This window comes from Vicugna pacos, chromosome 3 (genome assembly GCF_048564905.1).
Source record: "Vicugna pacos chromosome 3, VicPac4, whole genome shotgun sequence".
NCBI classification, from domain to species: Eukaryota; Metazoa; Chordata; class Mammalia; order Artiodactyla; family Camelidae; genus Vicugna; species Vicugna pacos.
In genome coordinates, this window is record NC_132989.1 from 71407073 (window position 1) to 71431078 (window position 24006).

General features: G+C 35.8%; 1 protein-coding gene and 1 non-coding gene across 3 annotated transcripts in view; one reads left to right on the forward strand and one right to left on the reverse strand.

Annotated features, from left to right (window-relative positions):
- Window positions 1-24006, forward strand: part of GFM2 (GTP dependent ribosome recycling factor mitochondrial 2) — a 43299-nt gene that overhangs the window by 18419 nt on the left and 874 nt on the right. For both annotated transcript variants that reach the window (XM_072958507.1, XM_072958508.1), the window contains 12 exons: window positions 341-401; window positions 656-835; window positions 4065-4145; window positions 5490-5638; window positions 7451-7591; window positions 7675-7774; window positions 8630-8819; window positions 10909-10985; window positions 12977-13115; window positions 18735-18914; window positions 20213-20328; window positions 23656-23838. In XM_072958507.1, coding sequence (XP_072814608.1) covers window positions 341-401; window positions 656-835; window positions 4065-4145; window positions 5490-5638; window positions 7451-7591; window positions 7675-7774; window positions 8630-8819; window positions 10909-10985; window positions 12977-13115; window positions 18735-18914; window positions 20213-20328; window positions 23656-23838 — 1597 coding nt within the window. The remainder of the gene's footprint in view (window positions 1-340; window positions 402-655; window positions 836-4064; window positions 4146-5489; window positions 5639-7450; window positions 7592-7674; window positions 7775-8629; window positions 8820-10908; window positions 10986-12976; window positions 13116-18734; window positions 18915-20212; window positions 20329-23655; window positions 23839-24006) is intronic.
- TRNAV-GAC (transfer RNA valine (anticodon GAC)) lies at window positions 7973-8046 on the reverse strand. Its single transcript has one exon. It is a non-coding gene; the product is annotated as a tRNA-Val (tRNA).

Sequence of the window (24006 nt, forward strand, 5' to 3'; positions counted from 1 at the left end):
TTTTAGAGGAAAGAATCTTTGGGAATCACACATCTTGCGTTTGAATCCTAACTCCAATTTATTATCTGTGACCTTGATCAATTCATTTAACATTAACCTCAAACTTTAGTTAAATGAAGTTCACAATAATAATAGTACCTTAAATATCTGTGGGGCAGAATTATGGTAGGTAATCACTGATATCTGAAATCAACATTAGAAGTTTTGACGATACTGACCTGTGGAAAACTGTAAATGGTGAACATTAAGGATAATAAAAAGGGTTATAATTTTGGAGAACATTCTTAAATCCTGTTTTAAGAATTTTAACATTTTAAACTAATTATTTTGCTTTCTACAGTTTTAACTATGCAGTTGAAAGCATCAGAGAGAAGTTGAAGGCAAAGCCTTTGCTTTTACAGGTTGGTTGATTAATAGCAACAACTGCTCAGTGTCCTCATCAATTTATTTTATTGTGACATACTAAACATTTTTGAACTATGTCAGATTCTTTTTGGAAAAAATTAGGATATAAATAAAAATAGGTATAGATTATGGTAATAATAAGAGACATTTTGGGGGAGGGATTGGGGAAAGACAAATTTTATCACCATTGCAGTTCTAATTGAGTTCTAATGATCATTTAATAAAATGTTAATCTCATTCTGGCTTATAGTTACCAATTGGTGAAGCCAAAACTTTCAAAGGAGTGGTGGATGTAGTATGTAAAGAGAAACTTATTTGGAGTCCCAAATCAGATGATGGAAAAGACTTTGAGAGAAAACCCCTCTTGGAAATGAGTGATCCTAAATTGCTGAAGGAGACAACAGAAGCAAGGAATGCCTTAATTGAACAAGTAAAATAAATACTTTGAGTTTAAAATCGTATAAATATTTATAAACGTTAAAAATACTTACTGTGAAGTTTCATGTAAAGTTACATATGGAATATGCAAAGTATAATGAATAACACAGCGAACACCAGTGTAATCACCACCTAGCTTAAGAAATAGATTATTAGCAATACTCTTGCATCTCTGTGTGCTACTTCCTGTTCTTTCCCTTCCACTAATCATCTACACTCCCGTGTTGATTGCAGTGTTTAGCTTTCATTTGCTTTCTTTTATAGTTTACTGCAAATGTATACCTAGAGAACTTAGCTTTCCATGGTCTGAATTTTACTTAAATGGAATGATACTGTTTATATCTCATTACATTGCTCAGTATCATGTTTGAGATTCGTTCATGTGTTATTTCATTCATTTTCAGTCTTCTGTAGTGTTCCAGTGTATGATTATCCCACAATTTATTGTCTGTTCTCTTGTGGATGGACTTTGAGATGGTTTTCTCTTTGCTGTTAGAAACAGTGTTGCTGTGAACATCTTGGTGTGTATCTCTGCACACATGTGCAGGAATTTGTTAAATGTAGGAGTGGAATTGCTAGGTCAAAGGGTGTGTCCGCTTTTTACATTAGCAGATGTCACATTATTTAGAAAATTTTAAAATAATCAATTTTATACTTAATATATAACTCTGGACCTCATCCACCTTCTAAATTTTAATACAAAGCCTTAAGAGTGTTAGTATTTATAATATTTATATGATATTGTCAGTGGATAGAGCAATAAGTAAAACATACTCTGTACAAACTCCCAGATTCTTGTAGTCGAGAAAAGCATGAGTCCGAATCCTTTGATTTTTACACTTCTAAATTGATCTGAGCAAAATAGATCCACTCATCATTAATTTTTTCATTCCTCTTTATATGAAGTTATTTTTAAAGTGATTATTTTCCATTATAATATATAGTAGTCATCAACTTTATCATCAGTATAGTAATGATTGTTGTTATTGTATTATTGAATAATAGTTGTTGAGGACCTCCTAGGATCTAGCATAAGTGCTCTACATGTATTACTTGGTCATCCTGGCAACCTGTAGTATCCCCATTTTGTAGGTGAGGAAACAGAGGCTTAACAGTGTTTCAATAAGTTGTCATAAAGGTAATAAGCAGCAGAGCTGGAATCAGTCTCAGTTTGGCGCTAGAGCTGTTATCTGTTCTGCTGTTACTGCTTCTCTAATTTGGAGGGGCTTAAAAGAATATAAGTGGAATTGACATTCATTAATCAATAATTGGTTACATAATTGGTTCCCCTTTGAGGGTTTTGTTTTGTTTTGTCTTATACAGAATAGTGACCCTAAATTGCTGCCTAAACCTCAGAATAAACCTAAGAAGGATTTTTGTACTCTGGTTGAGGAGCCAACATATACTTGCATATATATCCCCTGTTGTTCCAGGACAAGGTAGTATATAATAAAAATAAAGAAAATTTGAGACAATCAGATAATAATAAGGTGATGATTACAAGGAATACATATGTATGTGTAGAACTAGAGAATAAGACCACATCACACCTCTTAGGATACCTACTGTCAAAAAAACAGAACATAAGTTTTGGCAAGGATGTGGAGAAATTGCAGTCCTTATGCACTGTTGGTAGGAATGAAAATGGTGCAACTACTGTGGAAAACAGTATCATGGCTCCTCAGAAAATTTAAAATAGAATTACCATATGATCTAGCAATTCTACTTTTGGGCATAAATCCAAAATAATTGAAAGCAAGGTCTCAAAAAGCTATTTGTACATCCTTGTGCACAGCAGCAGTATTCACAATAGCCAAAAGGTAGAAGCAACCCAAGTGTTCATCAGCAGATGAGTGGATAAACAAAATGTGCTATATTTTATTCAGCCTTAATAAGGAAGGAAGTTTTAACATGCCACAATGTGGATGAACTTTAAGGACATTATGCTAATTGAAATAAGCTAATTACGAAAAGGTACTGTATGACTTCCCTTACATAAGGTATCTAGAATCCTCAACTTTATAGAGACAAAAAGTAGAGCTGGAGTTGGGGACAATGAAGAAGAGTTGTTTCATGGGTATAGAGTTTTAGTTTTGTGATATGAGAAAATTCTGGAGATTAGTTTTACAACAGTGTGAATGTACTTAACACTACTTAACTGTTCACTTAGAAATGGTTAAGATGGTAAATTTTATGTTTGTTATATTTTACCACAATTAAAAATTTTTTTTAAATTAGAGAATAAGATTAGTGTGGACCAGAAGCAACTTTGTGTTCTAAAAGTGAATAGTGATGAAAACCATACTTACTGTATACTTAACCGATGTTCTGGAAGCATAGTTTGAATTAGTTAACTTCACAGCAGCCCCAAGGATAAGTACTAGTATTATCTCCATGAGTAACCAAGGCAAAGAGAGGTGAGTAACTTGACGAAAGTTTTTTTGAACAAATTTGTAAGTAGCAGAGCCATTTTCAGACAGTTTGACTCCAAAAGCTGTGCTTAACCTTGCTGCTTTTTGGAAGGATGGTTGGGTACATTTCTGCTATAGTTAGCTGTTAAAAATGTGTTTTTCTCACCAAGTTTGAATGTTTTGCTCCTTTGTACTCTTACAAACTTTTGAAACTTATTAATTTTATTGTCAGCTGAATTCTCCTGTCATATATAGGCAGATGATTATGAAAAGAACATGAATTAGAGCATTTTTATTGTTGAAATGGTACCATAATCCCCTCAACTTAAATTTATTCCCTCAGTGAAGGATTACAAACAAGATCAGTTCTTTTACTTTGTCTTAGGAGATCTGGTGAATGTTCAAAATATTAGACAACTACCAATTATAACTTTTTTTTAATAAACTAAGATTTCCCCCAATTTATCTAGAAACAGCAGTCCATTGTATATATTATTGGCTCTGAATTGTGGGTTTTCTTTTATTTCTTTTGAGCACTCAGAGTAGGTAGCACTTTATTGAGCTGCTTTATCTGACTATAGATTCCCATGAGTTTAGGAAACTAATGAGCATGTATCTTCAGTTTTCAGTTTCTTTTTCTTTGAAAGAATAACTCTTTATCTCTTTAGAAAATGCGAAGAGTTCCTTGGCCTGGATAAGTTACGTTGTGTGGCTTGAAATCTTTGGACAATGTGTATTTATGGTATATAGACTTAAGTTAATAGTTGTGACAATGCATGCAAATTATAGAACTAAAGCCTTTCTTTATAGGTTGCAGATTTGGATGATGAATTTGCTGACTTGGTTCTAGGAGAATTTAGTGAAAATTTTGATTTGCTACCAGCTGAAAAGGTATATTTTATTCATTTACTTTGACCAAGTTTTACTGATTGGATGTGGTTTGATTTCTCTGTTGTAGGGGTGTGTGTGTGTGTGTGTGTGTGTGTGTGTTTGTTTTCAACTTTGCATAACATTAGAAAATGTAGACTTAAAAATTAGGAGAACACTGTTAAAAATTAGAGAACATTGTCCATTCGCTGCAGTCTTTTCTCTTCATTGTGATTCTTTAGTTTTAGGAAAGTCACAGAAAAAAAATTTTTTTTTTAATTTACTGTCTTTCAGACTACTACCATGATCATTTTTCTCAGAACATTTTTCCTGAATCTGTTTTAATTGTTAGTGGAAACTTATTGCAAGTCTTTCCTTTTTTTTGGTTTTCTTTTGAAGTACATTAAACCAGAGAATAACCGAGTAAAATACTGATAGTATTTCAATTATGACAGATTTCTTCAAGGCATTTCTGGTTTTTTCTGTCAGGGACTTTCCCCTGTGAAAAGTGTTTTTAAGTAGTAATATGTGTTATATTTTTAAATGGGCTCTAGGATGAACTCAGCAAATTCACTTGGTTATTTTTCATGAAAAGAATGAAAGAAAAACACAAGATCTGTAGCTCAATTTCGAGCCATTTGAAGTTAGAGGTGAAAAAAATGATTTTTTTCTTTTGAATGAAATGCCATAATTTTGAATTTTTTTCTTGTTTAGTAATTGAGTGCTTAAATGTGGTGTTTATTATGCCCTATAGTCATATAACATGATACCTGCTTTCAAAGAGGTTACAGTCTAAAATGAGATTGACCTACCATCTCTCTTATCAATAGCTTGCAAGCACATGTTAGCTTTTCTTGGTTTTGAGGTCTTATAAAAATGGTTTTTACTTTGATACCTCATTTTCCTTTGGATTTTATTTGATGTGGATTTAATTCATTTGAAGAAATTGCTAACTCATATTTATATTTCTAACTTTCAACCAGTTACTCTATTGGATTATCAAGGTTAAATCACAAGTATATTAATTCACTTGTTTAAGAAATATTTTTATGCACCTACTTTATTTTAAGCACTTTTCTAGTTTCAGGTGGTTTAGCAGTGTTTTTATGAGACTTAACTGTAATGTTTGTATGGATTTTGCACTCTAGTAGATAGACAGTGAACTAATAAATACATATCTAATGTACCAGGTAGTGATTAATATTATTTACAATGAAAAATAAAGAAGAATAAGACCATAAAGAATGATGAAAGTGTTCTGAGGAGTGCTGTTTCATGTGGTTGCTTAGGGAAGGCATCTAATTTTGAGGTATTTTGGCTGAGACCAGTATACTGCACATAAAACACTTACATATCTCTGCTTCGTAGCTACAAACTGCTATACGCAGAGTAACACTGGCTCAGACAGCAGTGCCTGTACTTTGTGGAAGTGCCCTGAAAAACAAAGGCGTCCAGCCCTTGCTAGATGCTATTACCATGTACTTGCCTTCACCTGAAGAGCGCAACTATGAATTTCTGTAAGTATGCAAGTGCATAGATTAAAATCTTACAGCCTTGAAAAGACAGGTAGGCACACAGGTCATGCTTCACAAAGAGAAGTTGAATCACCATTCTTGAATAGCATTGGTAAAGAGTATTACTGTAAATAACATAATGTACAGCCATAGTGATTTTTACTTGAAAGGGACATTTGTCATCATCTCTTGTAACCTGCTGTGTTTACAGATGGAGCTAAGAATGTGTGGCTCTTTTGCTGTATAAAAGTAAGTGTTGAGCCTGCCATCTTAGTTTAAAAATAAAAGGCAGTATACTGGGGATGTTTGATGAATATGCTATAGATATGTTTACATTTATTCTAGATTTCAAGATTTTTTCATAAGCTCAAAATATTTTTGACTGTAAGGACGGTCCATTGCTTTACTATTGTCTCTGTCAGCTTTGTCCTTGATAGTAAGTGGTCTAAAATCTGAGTGAGTTCTGTGCAAAATGGCAGACAGAGGTAGACTGTAATCTTATTAACTAGCACATTGATCACTTTTCATCTCTCCCAGTTGGAGAGGCATTATGATGAAGTTATGAGCATGGACTATGTACTACCTGATTTAAATCTCAGGTCTTCCAGGTTGCTTAGCCTCTCATCTATAAAATGCAGCGAGTAAGACTTATCTCATAGGACTGTTATAAGAGACAAATGAGCTAATATGTATAAAATATTTATAGAACAGTGCCTAGTATATTGTAAACTCTCTGTATAAGGATTTGTTAAAGTTAAACCTCGGAGAGAATAGGAATAAGATTTGAGAAGTTCTGTAACCTTAAGTGAAGTAAGCCAGAAAGAGAAAGAAAAATAACCATGTGATACCACTCATATGTGGAATCTAAAGGAAAAAAAAGACAGATGAACTTACATATAAAACAGAAACAGACTCACAGACATAGAATACAGACTTGTGGTTGCCAGGAGGGAGGGGGGTGGGATGGGATAAACTGGGAGTTTGAGATTTGCAGGTACTGACTGGTATATGTAAAACAGATAAACAAGTTTATACTGTATAGCACAGGGAACTATATTCAGTATCTTGTAGTAGCTTATGGTGAAAAAGAATACGAAAATGAATATATGTATATTCATGTATGACTGAAGAATTGTGCTGTACACCAGAAATTGACACAACATTGTAAATTGACTGTACTTCAATTAAAAAAAAAGAAGTGTCTAACCTACTTTGAGTCATGGACTCCTTTTAAAGTAGTGAAAATATGGAGCTTTTCCTCAGAAAGATGTACTTACACACAAAATTTGGTAATTTCAGAGGGATTCAAACTTTCTGAAACCAATCAGTGAACACCAGTTTAAGGATGTCATTCTGTAGGTGTTGACTGTGTAAACAAGTTCAAGTTTATAGTGTGGATTTAAATGACTATGCAGCTGAAGAGAAAGTGGGAGGAGAAAGTGAAGGCAATAGTTGGAAGTACCTATTTGTTTACTTACTCTGTACAGTTTTTAAAGTGGTGTGATGTTCCTAGGTATATTTTTTGAGGAAGGAGTTCTTTGCAAGAATTATTTGCTGATAGAGATAATGTTTGGAAGAGAATCCATTGTTTTTAGTTTTGAGAAATTAATGGTAAGATCTCCATTAAATAACTTTGTCTAGTGGAAGAAGAGAGTTACATAATGTATTATTTAATTGGCCTGGGTAGCTAAACTAGAAGATATGAGAAATCTTTGGAGGACATCAGAGTTAAGTTAGTGCACTGATTCTGATCTGTATAGACGCATAGGAAGTGTATTTTAAAGGCTTTTCTGAAATTTCTCCTTAATTTTCTAGGCAGTGGTACAAGGGTGACTTATGTGCACTGGCATTTAAAGTTCTCCATGACAGGCAGCGAGGACCACTGGTTTTTATGCGCATTTACTCAGGCATGATAAAACCCCAGTTGGCTGTCCATAATATTAATGGAAACTGCACGTAAGTAGAAGCCTAGGTTATTTTCTAAAACTTCACTCATTTCTTTAAAAGTACTTTTACTAATTTAAACCATGGTTTTACAGGGAGAGAATAAGTCGTCTGCTTTTGCCATTTGCTGACCAACATGTAGAAATCCCTTCACTGACTGCTGGTAACATTGCTTTGACTGTTGGGCTTAAACACGTAAGTGACCAAATGGTTTCTCTTAAAAATAACAGCTTGATTGTTTAATTAAAAGTAGATATTTTGTATTAGCAGAAACCTGTAAACAATCCAAAAGCTATCAATAGTGGAATAATGAATGCTGTAGCATATTTATCAACATGGTTGAGTCTCAAACATTTATTGGGGGGGAGGAAGGTATAGGTTTTTTTTTTCTTATGGAGGCACTGGGGATTGAACCCAGGACCTTGTGCATGTCAAGCATGCACTCTACCACTGAGCTATACCCTTCCCCTTCAAACGTTTAATAAGAAAGAAAAAAATATAAATTATAGAAGACACTAAGCAGTATTAATTGTATTCATGTAAAGTTCAAATCTAAGTAAAATAATACATTATTTATGGATACATACATATGTTTTAAGTTTATATAAAATAATACTATTCCCATCGGGGTTTTTTTTTTTCCTCTATCTTGATTGTTGCAGACAATTTAGTCTAACTTTATAATTGATCAGGTAGAAAGCAAAGATATTTTGCCAGTGAAATCCCCATAAAGGCAAGGATTTTTGTCTCTTGTTCTTTTATCTCTTTTGTTCAAAGATACATTTGTTTTGCGAGATGAATTTTGAATGTATTTTGTGTGTGTGTGTTATTAGAATTTATTACAGCAGTGTTTTGGATAGAGTTCTTGTAGAAGTTAAGTTAGCTTTACCTATGCAAAATTGTAATGAGCTTTATAAATTTCTCTCCCTTTTAAGTTCTGATGAAAAGAAAGTACCACATTAAAATTTTTCTTTGGTTTTTGTGGTTCTCATTGGAAGCTGAGTGTTCGCCAGTAGTCTGTTTTGTCCCAAGGCATCTTGTTTGTTGCAGACTGCCACTGGAGACACCATTGTCTCATCCAAGTCCAGCGCGTTAGCTGCAGCTCGTCGAGCCGAAAGGGAGGGAGGAAAGAAGCACAGACAGAACAGTGAAGCAGAGAGGCTTTTACTGGCTGGGGTGGAGATTCCAGAACCTGTTTTCTTCTGTACCATAGAACCACCTTCAGTGGCTAAACAGCCAGGTACAAATAGTCATGGTGTATCAATTAATTAGTGCTCTGATCATTTTGATAAAACAGTTACATTTTAATGCCAAAAGATTTCTTATGTCATTGAGTTCAGTTTTATTAGCATTCATTGGTAAGTATTTCTTGTGATTTGTCTAGTTTTTATTTAAGATGCTTTGATTTTTACAAACCCTTTTCATTTTTTCTTTTATGTTGGCCCTTCTTCACTTAAATTTGTCCCTACTCTTGTTCTTGTGGTGTTATCTATGGGATTCTAAATTACTGACCTTAGGCCTGCCCTTCCAGTGTATTAGATGAGACAGTAACCAATTCATTATTGATTCAGTTTCCCATCACCATTTATAAAAATCAACTTTTCCCTGTTTTCTAGCTCAATCTTTAGAACTCAGTCAAGATATTTATATACTGTGGTTAATGTCATTTGACCTTTTTGAATGTTAAATACTTTGTTCTTTAGCATATTTGCCTAAAATTCTTCAGTGGCTTCTCTGCTTATAGGACAAACCCAAACTCCTTGGTATGGTGTATAGTAAAGCTCACAATTCCAGCTGTATCATTTCCAGCTAGATTTGGTTACACAGAGCAGCAAACCCCCAAATAGCAAGTGTTTCAATGGCAAAAGTTTCTTTCCTTCTCTTGTAAAATATCCCTTGAGTTGGTAATAGCCCAGGGGTTGGAGGGTGGCTCCTCAACATCGTTAGGCAACCAAGCTCCAGTCTTTCCACCCTGCTTCTTAGAATTTTCCTCTAGCCGCATTGAAAAGAGTTAAGGTAAAATAATTAATTTTAGTAATATATTTTACTTAACTCAGTATATCAAAAATATTATCATTTGAACATAAATATCAATATTAAAATTACTGAATTATTTTACTTTCTTTTTTTTTTTCATGTTGAATCTTTGAACCTGATAATGAATTTTACACTTATAGCACATGTTAATTCAGACTAGTGATATGTTGTACAGATGGCTTGTGGCTACCCTTTGGACCATGCAGGTCTAGAAGATGTGGTTTATATACCTAAGAACACTTAAATGTGTGACTGCTAAGGTTACTTCATTATTTCATTGCTCAGCTCCTTTCTTCAGCTTTATGTCTGGAATTTCTAATGTCTTTTATAAAGAGGGAATATATATGTATCAATTTGATTGTATTAAAGTATCATTTTACTTTAGATGGCATATTTAATATAAATAATATACAGTTGACCTTTAAACAACAGGGGGTATAGGGGCACCGACCCTCCATGTAGTTGAAAATCCAGGTATAACTTATAGTCAGAGTCTCTGTACCTGTGGTTCTGCATCCAGAGTCAACCAACCACAGATCGTGTATACTGTACACTGCAGTAGTTACTATTAAAACATTCCGAATAAAAGGGGACCTGCATGGTTCAAACTCCTGTTGTTCAAGTTTCAATTATATTCTTATGTCTTCTTTGGTTGTGATAATTCATCATAGGGTGAGCATGTTAGCATCTCTTTATTCGTGATGTAATTTAGCTTACTTCTGCCAGTTTCTCATTACTGTTTGTGTTTCTGAAGGCTTTTCAATTTTTTGTCAGCTCCTAGATTGACCATTTCAGAATATAATCAGATGATGTTATTGTCCCACTTAAAATCCTTCAGTGACTTCCTAGTGCAAATCCAAACTCTTCACCATCTCCTTCAAGACCTTACATGATGTCATCCTAGCCATACATCTCCCTTCTCTTCTGATGCTACTCTTCCTTTTGTCCACCAGTATCTTGCTACTCTGGCCTTCTTGTTTCTCTAATAGAAATCATTCCTTGCACAGCTATTTCCTCCATCTGGAATTCTTTTTCTTCAGGATCTTACTTATGAGGGCATTCTTTTTGGTTTGTGTCTTTATCTAAATCATCCTGGAAAGTCTTCCTAGGTCACCCAAGTACTTTCCCATCACTATTTTGTCACCTTGTTTAATTCTCTACAAAACATTTATGGCTGTTTGAAAAAAAATTTTTTTAAAGTTGCTTGTTCATCTGTTTTCCCCACTAGAATGTATGGTACATTACTTTTTTTAAATGAAACGTAAAGGTAACAGTTATTATTTATCATCTAGATTTGGATCATGCATTGAAATGCCTTCAGCGTGAAGATCCCAGTTTGAAAGTGAAGCTAGATCCTGACTCTGGACAAGTACGCATATTATTACTTAATCCCAGAAATCTTTCAGTAACTTATAGAAGCAGCTTATTAAAGGGAGGATGCAAAGGCACTTTTAAAGATGATAACACACATAAAATGGATGAGAAGTGATTACAGCTTAACAATGTGGGAGGAAATAGAGTCTCAAAGGAGATAGAGAACTGTGCTGTATATTATAGCACAGTAGAACAACACATGTTCATTCTGCATCTTCTCTTCAGAAAGCCAGGGAAGAGTTTATACAAGATTCTAGAAAAAGTTCCTTAAAGAAATTATAAATTTGTCTTTAAAAAGGATAAACTGATTTCCTTTGAAATCAAAGGAATCTGAGGAATACGGAGTACTTTATTTTCCTAAATGCCAGCCAAATCAAGTAGCAGTTTAGTTTAATTGATCCTGAAGGCTGCAACAACAGACACTTTTTATTAAAAAAAACCTTTGATTTAAAAAATGTCAATACATATACTTTTTAAATAGAAATAGCATGCAAGTGTACAAAGTAAAGAGTTACAGTCTCCCTTTCTGTTTCTCTATCCCATTCTACACATGTAATCACTGAAATCTTGGTGAATTGCCTTTTATTCTTTTCCAAACATCTGTTTTTTGGCTGTGCTGTGTTATAAAGCAGAGCATATACTTCTTCAAATATGTACAGACATATATTATAACAAGTCATTCTATTGTATTATTCTACAACTTGCTTTTTTTTCAAAATAATTCACTTCTTTAACTTCAAATTATAGCCGTCATATACCAAGTAATTTTTTGTTATTCCTTACAATTAGAGTTTTATTTCAGTGAAAGGATACAAATTAGAACCACCCAAAGGAAGAGACACATAGGGCAGAATTTGGGAGAGTTCCAAATGCAAAGCTTTCTTCATCCTCAGGGACTTGTTACCCTCTTGGCAAAGCCAACCAGGGAAACTCACCTAAGCCTTTGGTGTCCAGAGTTTTTAATTGGGGCATGATCACATACTGCCTGTGTGGTTGACCTTTAATCTTTAGTGCCTCTGTGGCTTTGGGCCACTGTCTTTATTCTTGAGGTTGTAAATGGATATGGCTATTCCAAAGCCTGCATTGTAAATCAGTTGTTAGACTTTCTGGTGGACAAAGGCCCTAGACAAGCAATGACTGTTCTATCAGGCAGCACCTTGGCCTAGATATAACTTCCCAGTAGCTGAAGGCAAGGGCCAGATCTCTCTTTGGGGTAAAGTTAATTCTTCACCACACAGATGGTATATGAATAAGATGGGGGCAAGTGTTGATTCCTTGCTCTGTACTCTCTCATACACAGAGACCTTCAGGAATAACCATTGTTGCTTTAAAAGAAAAAATAAAGCATGGTTTAATTGGTTTTGATGCAAGTTTGGCTTTTCTAACAAGGACCCAAAATAACATTGGTTCAAAGAAGATAAAGGTCAACTTCTCTGCCAAATAAAGATCTAGCTAGTCTGGAAGTTTTGACTGCCCACAGTACTGTCAGGTGCCCGGGATGGCTGAGAAACAGCCATGTGGTTGGGAGTGCTTGGGGGAGGGTTATTCTCGCCATTCACAGAATGTTGCCCTCATTCACATTTCAAGACAGTTGCCTACATCTTCATTAAGAAAGTGGCTTTATTTAACGCCCTTTCCTTAAAGACATTACCCAGAAGTTGCCAACATCACCTATACGTTATGTTCCATTGGCCAGAACTTAGCTGTGTGGTTGGGAAGTGTACCCTAGTTAGGTGCCACTTGCCCAGCTATAATTCAGCTATCAAGGAATAAAAGAATGACATTGTAATTCACTTTTAATTGATTTATTATCCTAGTCAGAAAAGCTAAAAACAGTGTTTTGATGTAAGAGCCAAAAAGAATTACAGAAAAAACTGTGTAAGTAATGAAAAATAAAATGTATTGATATAATACCTTTATTAGTATTTTGTAATAAACATAGCTTTTTCCTTGATTTTTGTTTTGTTTTCTTCTTCTTTTAACCAGACTGTCCTTTGTGGTATGGGGGAGTTACATATTGAGATTATTCATGACCGAATCAAGAGGGAATATGGACTGGAAACCTACCTAGGGCCTCTCCAGGTGGCATACCGAGAGACCATCCTAAATTCAGTTCGTGCCACAGGTAAAAAAAACAAAAAACACTTAGAATTTGCTGGTTTTGTTTCTCTCTAGGATCTGTTTTCTGATTTTCTGAATCTCTTAGTTTAGCTGCATAAAGCAGAGTTCATAGTCTCTAGTGTCTTCCATCAATGAGGACACGTTTTATGTCTGCATTTTCTTGTTTTTTAGGATGTGTTTTGTTTTAAACGCAGCCTCATTTCATTACTGTTCATTACGTCTATTGGCTGAGCCACTCAGCAGGCCAGTTTGCAGCAGGATGAGCCCTTGAAGTAGATGGCTCGTCCCAGTCCTCACTACCGGGAAAGTATAAGAATTTGAAGTTGGTGTGTTATTTTTATTCTATAAAGTGATTGGAAAATGGGAGGTCGTGGGGGTGGGTGGTGAAGTCAAAAAGCACAAACTTCCAGACAGGTAAATAAGCACTAGGGATGAAACATAAAACATGATAAAGATAATACTGCGATATGTTATAAATGAAACTTAACAGAGTAAATCTTAAGAGCTCTCATCACAAGGGAAACAAACTTTTTTTCTATTTCTTTAATGTTGTATATGTATGAGATGACAGATGTTCACTAAACCTGTTGTGGTAATCATTTCATTGTCTATGTAAGTTAAATCATTATGTTGTTCACTTTAAACTTACACAGTGCTATGTCACATCTCTCAAAATTAGAGATGTAATTTTTAAAGTTTAAAAAGAAAAAACAGTGAGTGGAAAATAATTTCCACTATTTAATAAATATGGTTATCCTATGCTGATGACATTTTTGAGAAAGTGTAGTTTTTATATTTTCTGTTCCAAAATGTAAGAATTCGTGATTTTTCAACATATGATAATTTGAATTTGGTTCCCTTAAGCAAAAGAACATGACAATGCTGTCCTCCCCAAGGAGAAAACATGGACAAGTTTATGAAGAAATACAGAAAAAAGATGTTTCAGACAACTAGGCGCTTTAAAGCAACTCAGTGATTTGTAGAAAGGCCAGGTGGTTACTTTTCACTGAACTTTGAAAAATTAAACAAGCAGAATATAGGAACAAATGACATGATGATTTTTCTTTCTGGACTCTACATCTGGAAAAACTGAAAATGCTGGGAAAATATAAATAATATCTTTTAAATTAGTAGCTGAGCTGGTTAGGATGTGATGGAAATTTCAAGAGGTCAAAAGGAAGCTGGAACAGGAATCTTGGAGAATAAGTCAGCACCAAAGCCTAGAGGAATTCGCAGTCATCTCTGCTGTTTCCATGGAGACTTGGCTGAGGACAAGGGGCAGAATTGCTGAGAATTTGTAACCATCGGCTTCTGATAACATTTTTGGCCTAAATTCATAGAAGCAATATGACCTGAAAAACTCTTAAGAATTTAGTATAAAGTGCTGATGGATTGGTAATATACCAAGGTATTTGGAGAGAACAATATAGGGCCTCCTTAGATAACTGTATCTTCGGCCTAGGCCTCAAAGAAAATCCCACAGATAAAAGAATATGAAGTCCTCACAATTAAAAAAAAAAGGGTTTAAAATCGTAAAACCTTGAGAAAAGGCACAACGAGCAAGAAAAGCAGTATACACTATAAATATCACAGTCAGACCAGCAGAGACCTCTGATACTGGAATTATATGCATAACATGAAATAAGAATTGAAGGAACAAGAAAGGGGATAGAAAGTATTAGTAAGAAATAGGAGACTATCAAAAATAAGCAGGCAATGGAACATCATGTTGTCTGAGAAAGAAAGGAAATGCTCAAAAAAATAAAGGGGTCATGCCATAAGGGCACAAGAACCAGCTTGAAGAGGCTCCCCTGGCTGAATCTGGATTAATTTGAACTCCAGAATAATTACAAACAACAATTACAGACCATTGAGAAAAGGTTGGAACTCATGAGTCCTTACTGATAATAGACCAACAAGAAGAGGGTGTTCTTCCTTACACTGGAATGCGGAGTGCTGAGTGTTAGGTGATGAAGAGGAGGACTGGAGTGGGAAATCGTCATTTTGCAGCTATGGTGAATGTTTAATGTTGGGAACTAGACATTAAAGAAGACCAATGTTAAATGGAAAACCGTACTATTTATGGCTAAGAGTATCATGAAGATACCAATTCTACCCAAAGAAGTGTTTCAGACATTAATACTTATAAAACCACAGTCATTATGATACTAACCAAGCCAGGAACAGACAAGTATACCAGTGGAATAAACCAGAAAGCCTAGAAACAGACTCATGTATGTCGAAATGCGGTTACTAGTAACCTATAATGAAAAAGAAAATGAAAACGAATATATATGTATGACTGAAACAGTATGCTGTATACTAGAAATTGACAAACAACATTGTAAACTGACTATACTTCAATTTAAAAAAATATGATTACTGTCAGAGTGATATTGCAGTAGGAAAGGGTGGACTGATGTTCAATAAATGGGCCTGGGATAATTATCCATATGGAAAAAGACATAGATTCCTACCTCATGCCATATAGAAAAGTCAATTCCAGGTGAATTTAAAACCTAACTGTGAAAGGAGTTTCCCTTGGAGCACAAAAGAACAAAGAGAATAAACGCTAATATATGCAAGAAAGAGGAAGAAGAAGAGAAGAAGGCTGGAAACACTAAAACTTTGCATTTGTTAGAATACACTAAAGAAAGCAAAAAGGCATACCAAAAACTGAGAGAAGATAACTTGCAACGTTTAAAAGCTGACAGATCAGTATCCAGAATATATAGAGCACTTCAAAAATTCAGTAAAAACATGACAACAAACCAAGGAGAAAAGTGAGCAAAGAAGATTGAACAGATACTTCACAAAAGATGATACCCAGAGGCCCAGGAACATATTAAAAGATTCTCATTCTCAGTAATGATTAGGATTGCAAGTCAAAAGGACAAGATAATCATTTTATACTAACAAAACCGCCAGGAATTAAAATCTGACAACGCCAAGTGCTGGTGAGATGTTGAGCAATGGAAACAAAAAACTTCTGGTGGGTGTGTAAATTATATAACCACTATGAAAACAATTTGGCGACTTTCTGATGAAGTTGACCATGTATAGAACTTACTACTTAGCAATTCCCCTTGTAGGTATATGCCCTAGAGAAACTCTTATATGTGTGCGTTCAGAGATATAAGAACCTTCATTAATAGTATTGTAATAAAACTTTAGGTAGAGAAAGCACCCCCAGATATTTGTGGGCAAAAGAATGGGTAAATAAATTGTACTTTTGCTCATGCAGAAGAGTGAACTACATCACCAAGTATCAGCCCAGATGACCCAAAAATGTGAAGCAAAAAAACCAAATTGCCGAATACATGCAGTATAACATATTCAAAATGAAGCAGAAGTAAACTATGTTGTTAAGGATACATGCATCTGTGGTACAGCTCTAAAGGAAATCATGAATGATTAAATACAGCATCATGATAGTAATTGCTTCAGAAGGCTTCTAGGTTACTAGTAACATTCTGTTTCTTTAGTAATAGTAGGTTTCATGGATGTTTTTTGTTTTCAGCTTATGCATATATTTTTAAGTATGAAGTATGTCATAAAATTTAGCTTTAAAAGGAATTATGAAGAGAAATTGGGCTATAGTTCTTAGTTTTGAATTTGGGCTAGTAGTCACTGCATTACATGGTCACTCACATAAATACAGCATAGTTTTGTTTTAGTGAAATATTGGAAATTGGTGACAGCTATTGGTTGTTAGCAAATGAGAGATCCTATTTTCAGTCAGAAAAAGATCACTAGTGTTTTGGGAAAAAAATCACAAACATGAAATGCATAAAATATTGCTGGAGAAATACATGAGCTTTAACAGTTTGTGGATTGGCAGGGTTAAAAGCCTTTTAATTTTCATTAGATAACTTTTGTACTCTGTTTTAAATAAAAATTTTGTAATTGAAAGACTTTCGGTCATATAAGATGTTTAAAAGTATAATCTGCATACCAAAATTTGTGTGATCAGCTGCCTGAACACATTCTAAACACTGAAGCAATCTTAACAGGTGATTCAGAGCAGGTTTTTAACAGTAAACACAGAAGCAGATGCTTTTCTTTTTTTTAAACAACTTTATTGTGGTATAATTTCTGTACAGTAAACTACAAATATTTCAGGTGTACAATTCGATGAATTTTGAGAAACTAGTGAAACCACTGCCACAATCAAGATAGCTAACATTTCAGAGACTCACAGACATAGAAAACAAACTTCTGGTTACCAGGGGGTAGGAGGTGAGAAGGGATAAATTAGGAGTTCAAGATTTGCAGATACTGACTGGTATATATAAAATAGATAAACAAGTTTATACTGTATAGCACAGGGAACTATATTCGATATCTTGTAGTAGCTTATGGGAAGAAGAATGAAAATGAATATATGTATATTCATGTATAAAGGAAGCATTGTGCTGTACACCAGAAATTGACACAACACTGTAAACTGACTATACTTCAATTTAAAAACAACAACAGATAGCTAACATTTCCATCTCTCCCCAAGAGGTACAAAATATCAAACTCCCAGTTTATCCCTTCCCTCCCCCTTTACCCCCTGGTAGCCATAAGTCTGTTCTCTATGTCTGTGAGTCTGTTTCTGTTTTGTAAGTTCATTTGTGTCTTTTTTTTAGATTCTACATATAAGTGATACAATAGTTTTTTTTTCTTTCTCTTTCTGTCTTACTTCACTTAGAATAACGATCTGCAGGTTTGTTCATGTTGCTGCAAAAGGCATTATTTTAACTTTTATGGCTGAGTAGTATTCCATTGTGTGTGTGTGTATGTGTATATATACACACACATACACACATATACATGCATATACATATACACACCACATCTTCTTTATCCAGTCATCTGTTGATGGACATTTAGGTTGTTTCCAATTCTTGGCTATTTTAAATAGTGCTGCTGTAAACATTGGGATGTGTGTGTCTCTTCAAATTATATTTTTCTCTGGACATATGCCCAGGCGTGGGATTGCTGGATCATATGGTAAGTTTTAGTTTTTTAATGAACCTCCATACTGTCCTCCATAGTGATTGTACCAGTTTACATTCCCACTAACAGTGTAGGAGGGTTCCTTTTTCTTCACACCCTCTCCAGCATTAATGGTTTGTGACGTGAGGTAATAACCTCATTGTAGTTTTGATTTGCATTTTTCTAACAATTAGTGATATTGAATATCTTTTCATGTGCTTGTTTTGTTGATGGTATCCTTAGCTGTGCAAAAGCTCTTAAGTTTAATTAGGTCTCATTTGTTTATTTTTGCTTTTATTTCCATTGCTCCAGGAGGTTTGAAAATAAATACTGCTTTGATTTATGTCAAAAAGTGTTCTGCCTGTGTTTTCCTCTAAGAGTTTTATAGTATCTGGCCTTATATTTAGGTCTTTAATCCATTTATTTTCGTATATGGTGTTAGAGGATGTTTTAATTTCAGTCTTTTACAGGTAGTTGTCCAGTTTTCCTGGCACCTTTATTGAAGAGAATGTCTTTTTTCCATTGTATATTCTCACTTCCTTTGTCATAGATTGACCATAAGTGCATGGGTTTTTTTCTGGACTTTCTTGACACTTTTCCAGAACAAATCTCTGAGGTACTATATTCAATTTGTTTACAGATACCTTAGATAGAACTTTAGGAGACAGACGGCATCTTGTGACTGTAGACCTGGAAGCAAAGCCAGCCGAGACTTCATCTCTTCTGCCAGTTATCGAGTTTGCAGAAAGTGTTGGTGAAGACCTTTCACAGGCCTCACGAGAGGCTGTTGAAAATGGAATTCATAGCGCATGCCTCCAAGGTAAAGTACTCAGATAACAGCAAGCATCAGCATCACACTCGGTGATTTAATCACTTCTAATATTACAAATTGTTTCATTCTTCTTTTCTAATTTTGATGGTGTTTTCTCCCTGTCTCTTTGCATCATGCATATGTCACACCTTTATAGTTGTCCCACAGACCTTGGGTATTCTGTTCGGTATTTTTCAGGTTTTTGTTCACTTTACTTTTCAGTTTTGAAAGTTTCTGCTGATATATCCTCTGACTCAGAGACTCTTTACTCAGACACGTCCAGTCTACTTTAGAAGCCCATTGTCAGTGGCATTCTTCATTCGTGTTGACAGTGGTTTTGATCTGAAGCATTTCTTCTTGGTTCTTGGTTAGGATCTCTCTCTTTGCCGTCATTGCCCGTCTGTTCCTGCATGTCTGCTTTATCTGTCAGAGCCCTCAGCCTATATTAATCATAGTCATTTTATATTCCCAGTCTGATCATTCAACATCCCTGCCATGTCTGGTCTGGTGCTTGCTCTGTGTATTCAAATTGTGCTTTTTGCCATTTAATATGCCTTAAAAAAATTTTTTTTTGATAGCCAGATATGATGCATGGGTAAAAGGAACTGCTATAAACAGGCCTCTGTTACTGGTGGTGAGGTGTCGGGGAGCACTCTGTAGTCCTAGGATTAGATCTTAGTCTTCTAGTGAGACTGTGCCTTTGGACTCTGAACTACGCAAGTGTTTCTCAGTTTTTTTCACCCCCCCCCCCATAAGTGGGACAGGATGGCTAGAGTAGGCTGGAATTGGGTACTTCCCTCAAGTCAGTTAGGCTCCGTTTCCCCTGTGGGCAGGCCTCGTTAACAACAGAGTGCCTTGGAGTATTTCTGAATGGAGTTCCCCCTCCCTTGAGTTTCTGCTATTTACTGTGAAAACCTGCTTGAACTCCTAGAGGTAAACTTCACAAAATTGTGCCCCTCCCATCCCCAAGACTGGGTCTCCTGGAAATTTTAACTCTTACTTGTCCACACTGAGCCTCCAATAATTCATCAGTTACAGTCCAGGTGTGACTCCGCACTCACCTGTCTGTTTCTCTTGTCTTGGGGGCAGTGGTTTGCTCTTTGTCCTCCCCTGTCTTACGGATCCAGTAAGATTTGTTGACTTTTCAGTCTGTTCTGCTTTTTACTTATCGTTAGGACAGAGTGATGACATCTAAGCTACTTACATGCAGAACTGGAAACTGGAAGTTCTCTATCTCTTTACACTTCCCAGTTACTCCTTACTATATATGGAGTCCTAACACTGTACAACTTTTTCTCCTTGCCTAGGACCATTGCTTGGATCCCCAGTTCAAGACGTGGCAATTACTTTACATTCACTGGTAATTCATCCCGGTACCTCTACAGCTATGATTTCTGCCTGTGTCTCCAGATGCATCCAGAAGGTACAGAATTGTCCTAATCTTTGTTGCTTAAGGGTGACAGTATTGTCTGATCCTGATCCACTGGTCCACCGACAGCTGTGCTCTCGCAGTGCCTGACCTTGCGTCTTTGCATCTGAGCCTTATAGTCAGTGAGAGTTTTTACGGTAGAGAATCTTCGATTTCTTAATCACTAAGGTTTTATTCAAAAGAGGATCTAAGAAATTACTATTTAACACAGCTAGCTATTAAATATCCTCTGATTCTGGCAAAGAGGCAAGTTTTCTTAAGTGGCAACTCTGCTTTCCCCATCCCAGATACACAGCCATTAGAGGCAAGCTTGGTCGGTTTGAGTAAAAGACATTTCTGGCATCAGCTTGGCCCCAAATGTACTATAACCTAAAGGACATTGAAGATCTAATATTGGTTACAGTGTTGGAGTTCATGTTTATTCAAAGAAGATTACTTTAATCAAGGATCATTGAAATCAGAGAAGTCCTGCTGAGTAACAGATCAGATAAGCATCTTCCCTTCTCAAAGCCTCAAGCAGTCTGGTCTTCTTGGTGTGATTATTTGGGGGCTGTGTCCTTGAGTGTGTTGCCCTAGTCATCTACCAGAACTGGATTAACCCCCAGGACCTTAGTGTGCTGAACGCTGATTCCATGCATTTTCCTCAGTGTGGGAATACTCTAGTTTTGTGGGTGACTGATTTTGCACTAAAATACTCGGTTTTATAACCATTTTCTAGTATTTCTGAACTGTGTTTGAGACTTGATTTTCTGTAGTCTTATTTGAATCCGTAATTATAAAGTAATTATAAAGTTAATTTAAATACCCTCAGTCCCTAATTTAATGTCTCTTTCATCTGAGTTCAAATTCATACTTCTTAAAGTTTTTTGATTTAAAAAAATACTTTCAAAAATAGTCACTTATTGTTTGCCTAAGCATATAGTTAGAAATACCACCTGTACAGTAGTCATAATAAAATTGTTAACATTTACCTTCCAGTAATTCTTACAGTTTCTCCTGAAATTGGTTTTGGTATTGAAATACCAATAACCAGAAAGATGATGTAATGTTTCTGAATTAACCCAAAGCCTCAGTCCTTCAAAAATCTAATATGCCTTCGTTAGCCTTTTTATTAAGATCATAGTAGAGAACAACGATTAACTTTACGGGGCTGTCATTACTTTAAGTAAAATCCTACTAATGGAGGTACTCTAGCCCTTGTTAAACATCATCTGGTGGGGAAGCTCCTCTGCTTAAGAGAAGTTAATGATGCTTCATATATTTATTGAGTCATCTGTGTTGTGCTTACCGTGCACTGGGCACTGAAGACACAAATAAGATGCATATATTTTTCTTGACCTAAAGGAGTTTATGATTTAGAAGGGAATTAAATATAGCCAAATAGCCAAAATATTAGATGGAGTAGACTGAGATCTATAAAAGCTGGAAAGTGGGGAATCTGGGCAGGTTCTTGGAATATTTAAGCTGTGATGATTTGAAGGATTAGGCACAGTGAGGGGGCGGGGGGCATTCCAGACAGGGGGAACCTAAAGAGTCTCTTTAGCTGTAGTACCAGATGAAGGTAGGAGAGTAGTGAAAAAGAGGGTTGGAAAAGTAAGATAGAGTCAGACTCTAGAGAAACCTTTAAAAACCACATTTAGGAGTTTGAGGTTTGTTTTGAGAACAGTGGCAAATAATTTAAAGTTTTTGAAAAGAGTAGTATAATCATTAAAATACAGGATGGACTGGAGTAGGGAAGGGATAGTCTAGGATAGGGAATGGACTGGGTCTGTACTAGGATACCTGCAACAGGAATGGAAATCTTTCAGCTCAACAGTGCAGGTCCTGGTGAACTGAAGGCTTGTGATGCCACCAACAGAAAGAGGAAAGAGCAGACAGGGGTGTTTGGAAAAGAAAGCAGGAGTTCAGTTTGGGGCAGATTGGGTTGCTGTAGGATATTCAGACACTATCCCAGGACAGGCCAGTGGATTACAAAGCTGGAGCACTTAGAAACTCTGGCCTGGGTGAAGTTGAAAGTGTTTGAGGAAGCTGTGTAGAAACTTTCTGAGGCCCTGTAACTGAGCAGTGTTGCCAAGGAAAAGACTGACGAGGAGGGAGGACTAAGGACAGGTCCATGAGCACGGCACATCCTGCTCAGTTACACAGAACTCAATCCTTTCCTTAGTTGTAACATTTTTTTCTCTTAATTTTTAACCTTTTCCCACTCCATTATTTTGTTCTAAAAGACATTATGTGAAGTGGCACAAAGCTTTTTAGTAAGAATTGCAGGAATACAGAGGATATATTTAGTTGTTTGCTGTTGACAGTATTTTTTAGTAATATTTTCATTCAGTATTAGTATATTAGGTTTTCTGTAGTCGAGTCATTTTGGTTGATAATGATTTTAAAGACTTAATTCAGCTATGAAGAACTGAGAGGTTATGTTTTTACTACTATGTGTTCTGTTTTTTTGAAATTTCTATGATAGAGAATATACTATTGGTGTTACTGATCTGGCCACTTTTCATGCTTTATGAAGATAGGAGGTAGAGGAGGAGAACGTGAGGTATCTGGACAGAAGGGTTGGCGGCCCAGGCCACTGCTTGACAATGCAGTGAAAATACCCACACCTAAGGCCTTAGTAGTAATGAGGCGTGAGCGGTGGCGGGGGGAGTGGAGAGATGACCAGCCAAACCCAGAGGTGAGGCCACATCCCATAGCTCTAGCTCTTTCATCTGGTTTCCTTTGCTAAATCTAAGTTTACATCCCACCTGACCACCAGCCAGAGGCTTAACATTTACAGGACATTGTTTTGTTACTTTTGACCTCTGTGGGCTGGAGAGGTAGGATAGCTTTCTCCCAGTAGCCACAGCACTTGCAAACGCCATCCAAAACGCATTTACCAATCTGTTCCTTTTAAAGAGAGACTGTGTTTCCATTAACTTACTGTGTGTATGTTTAGCTCTCCCTTTTATTTCCCTCCTGACTTGTAGCATGCCTATTACTATAGGCATCAAAAACAAAAAATAAGTCTTTGGAGGGGGAAAACCATTTTATCTTCCTATCTCTGGGCACATGTTCACAGGTGCTCTACATGTTCAGACTTTACTAAACATCCCCTTGAAACATACCATTTATGAGATCTCAGATACACTGTTGTCATGAATGTACAAGCAAGTATTGCCTTCTTCTTACAGAGTGTTAAAGCTGGCTTATGTCTTTCTGGTAGAGGCTCTAGGCCTAAGAGTATGGATAGTATATGTGTTTTTGACTCTTCCCTTTTTAACAGAAATTTGATCTGTAATTTAAGGAAGTAGGGTAAACATGCTTTAATTTCTTTAGGCTCTGAAGAAAGCTGATAAGCAAATTTTGGAGCCACTGATGAATCTCGAGGTTACAGTGACTAGAGATTACCTCAGCCCTGTCCTAGCAGATCTGGCACAAAGAAGAGGGAACATTCAGGAAATCCAGACTCGTCAGGACAACAAAGTTGTTATTGGATTTGTTCCCCTAGCAGAAATTATGGTAGGTACTTTGTGACTAAAAGTACATACTCTTCTTAATACAAAGGATATATATATATGCTTAGCAAACATAGATGACTGCTAACACCTAAAAGCAGCATCAAGGCTCTGCTTTAGAGACATGTCGTTTCATCCATAGGGAACTATTGGGAATTTGGACATAAATTGC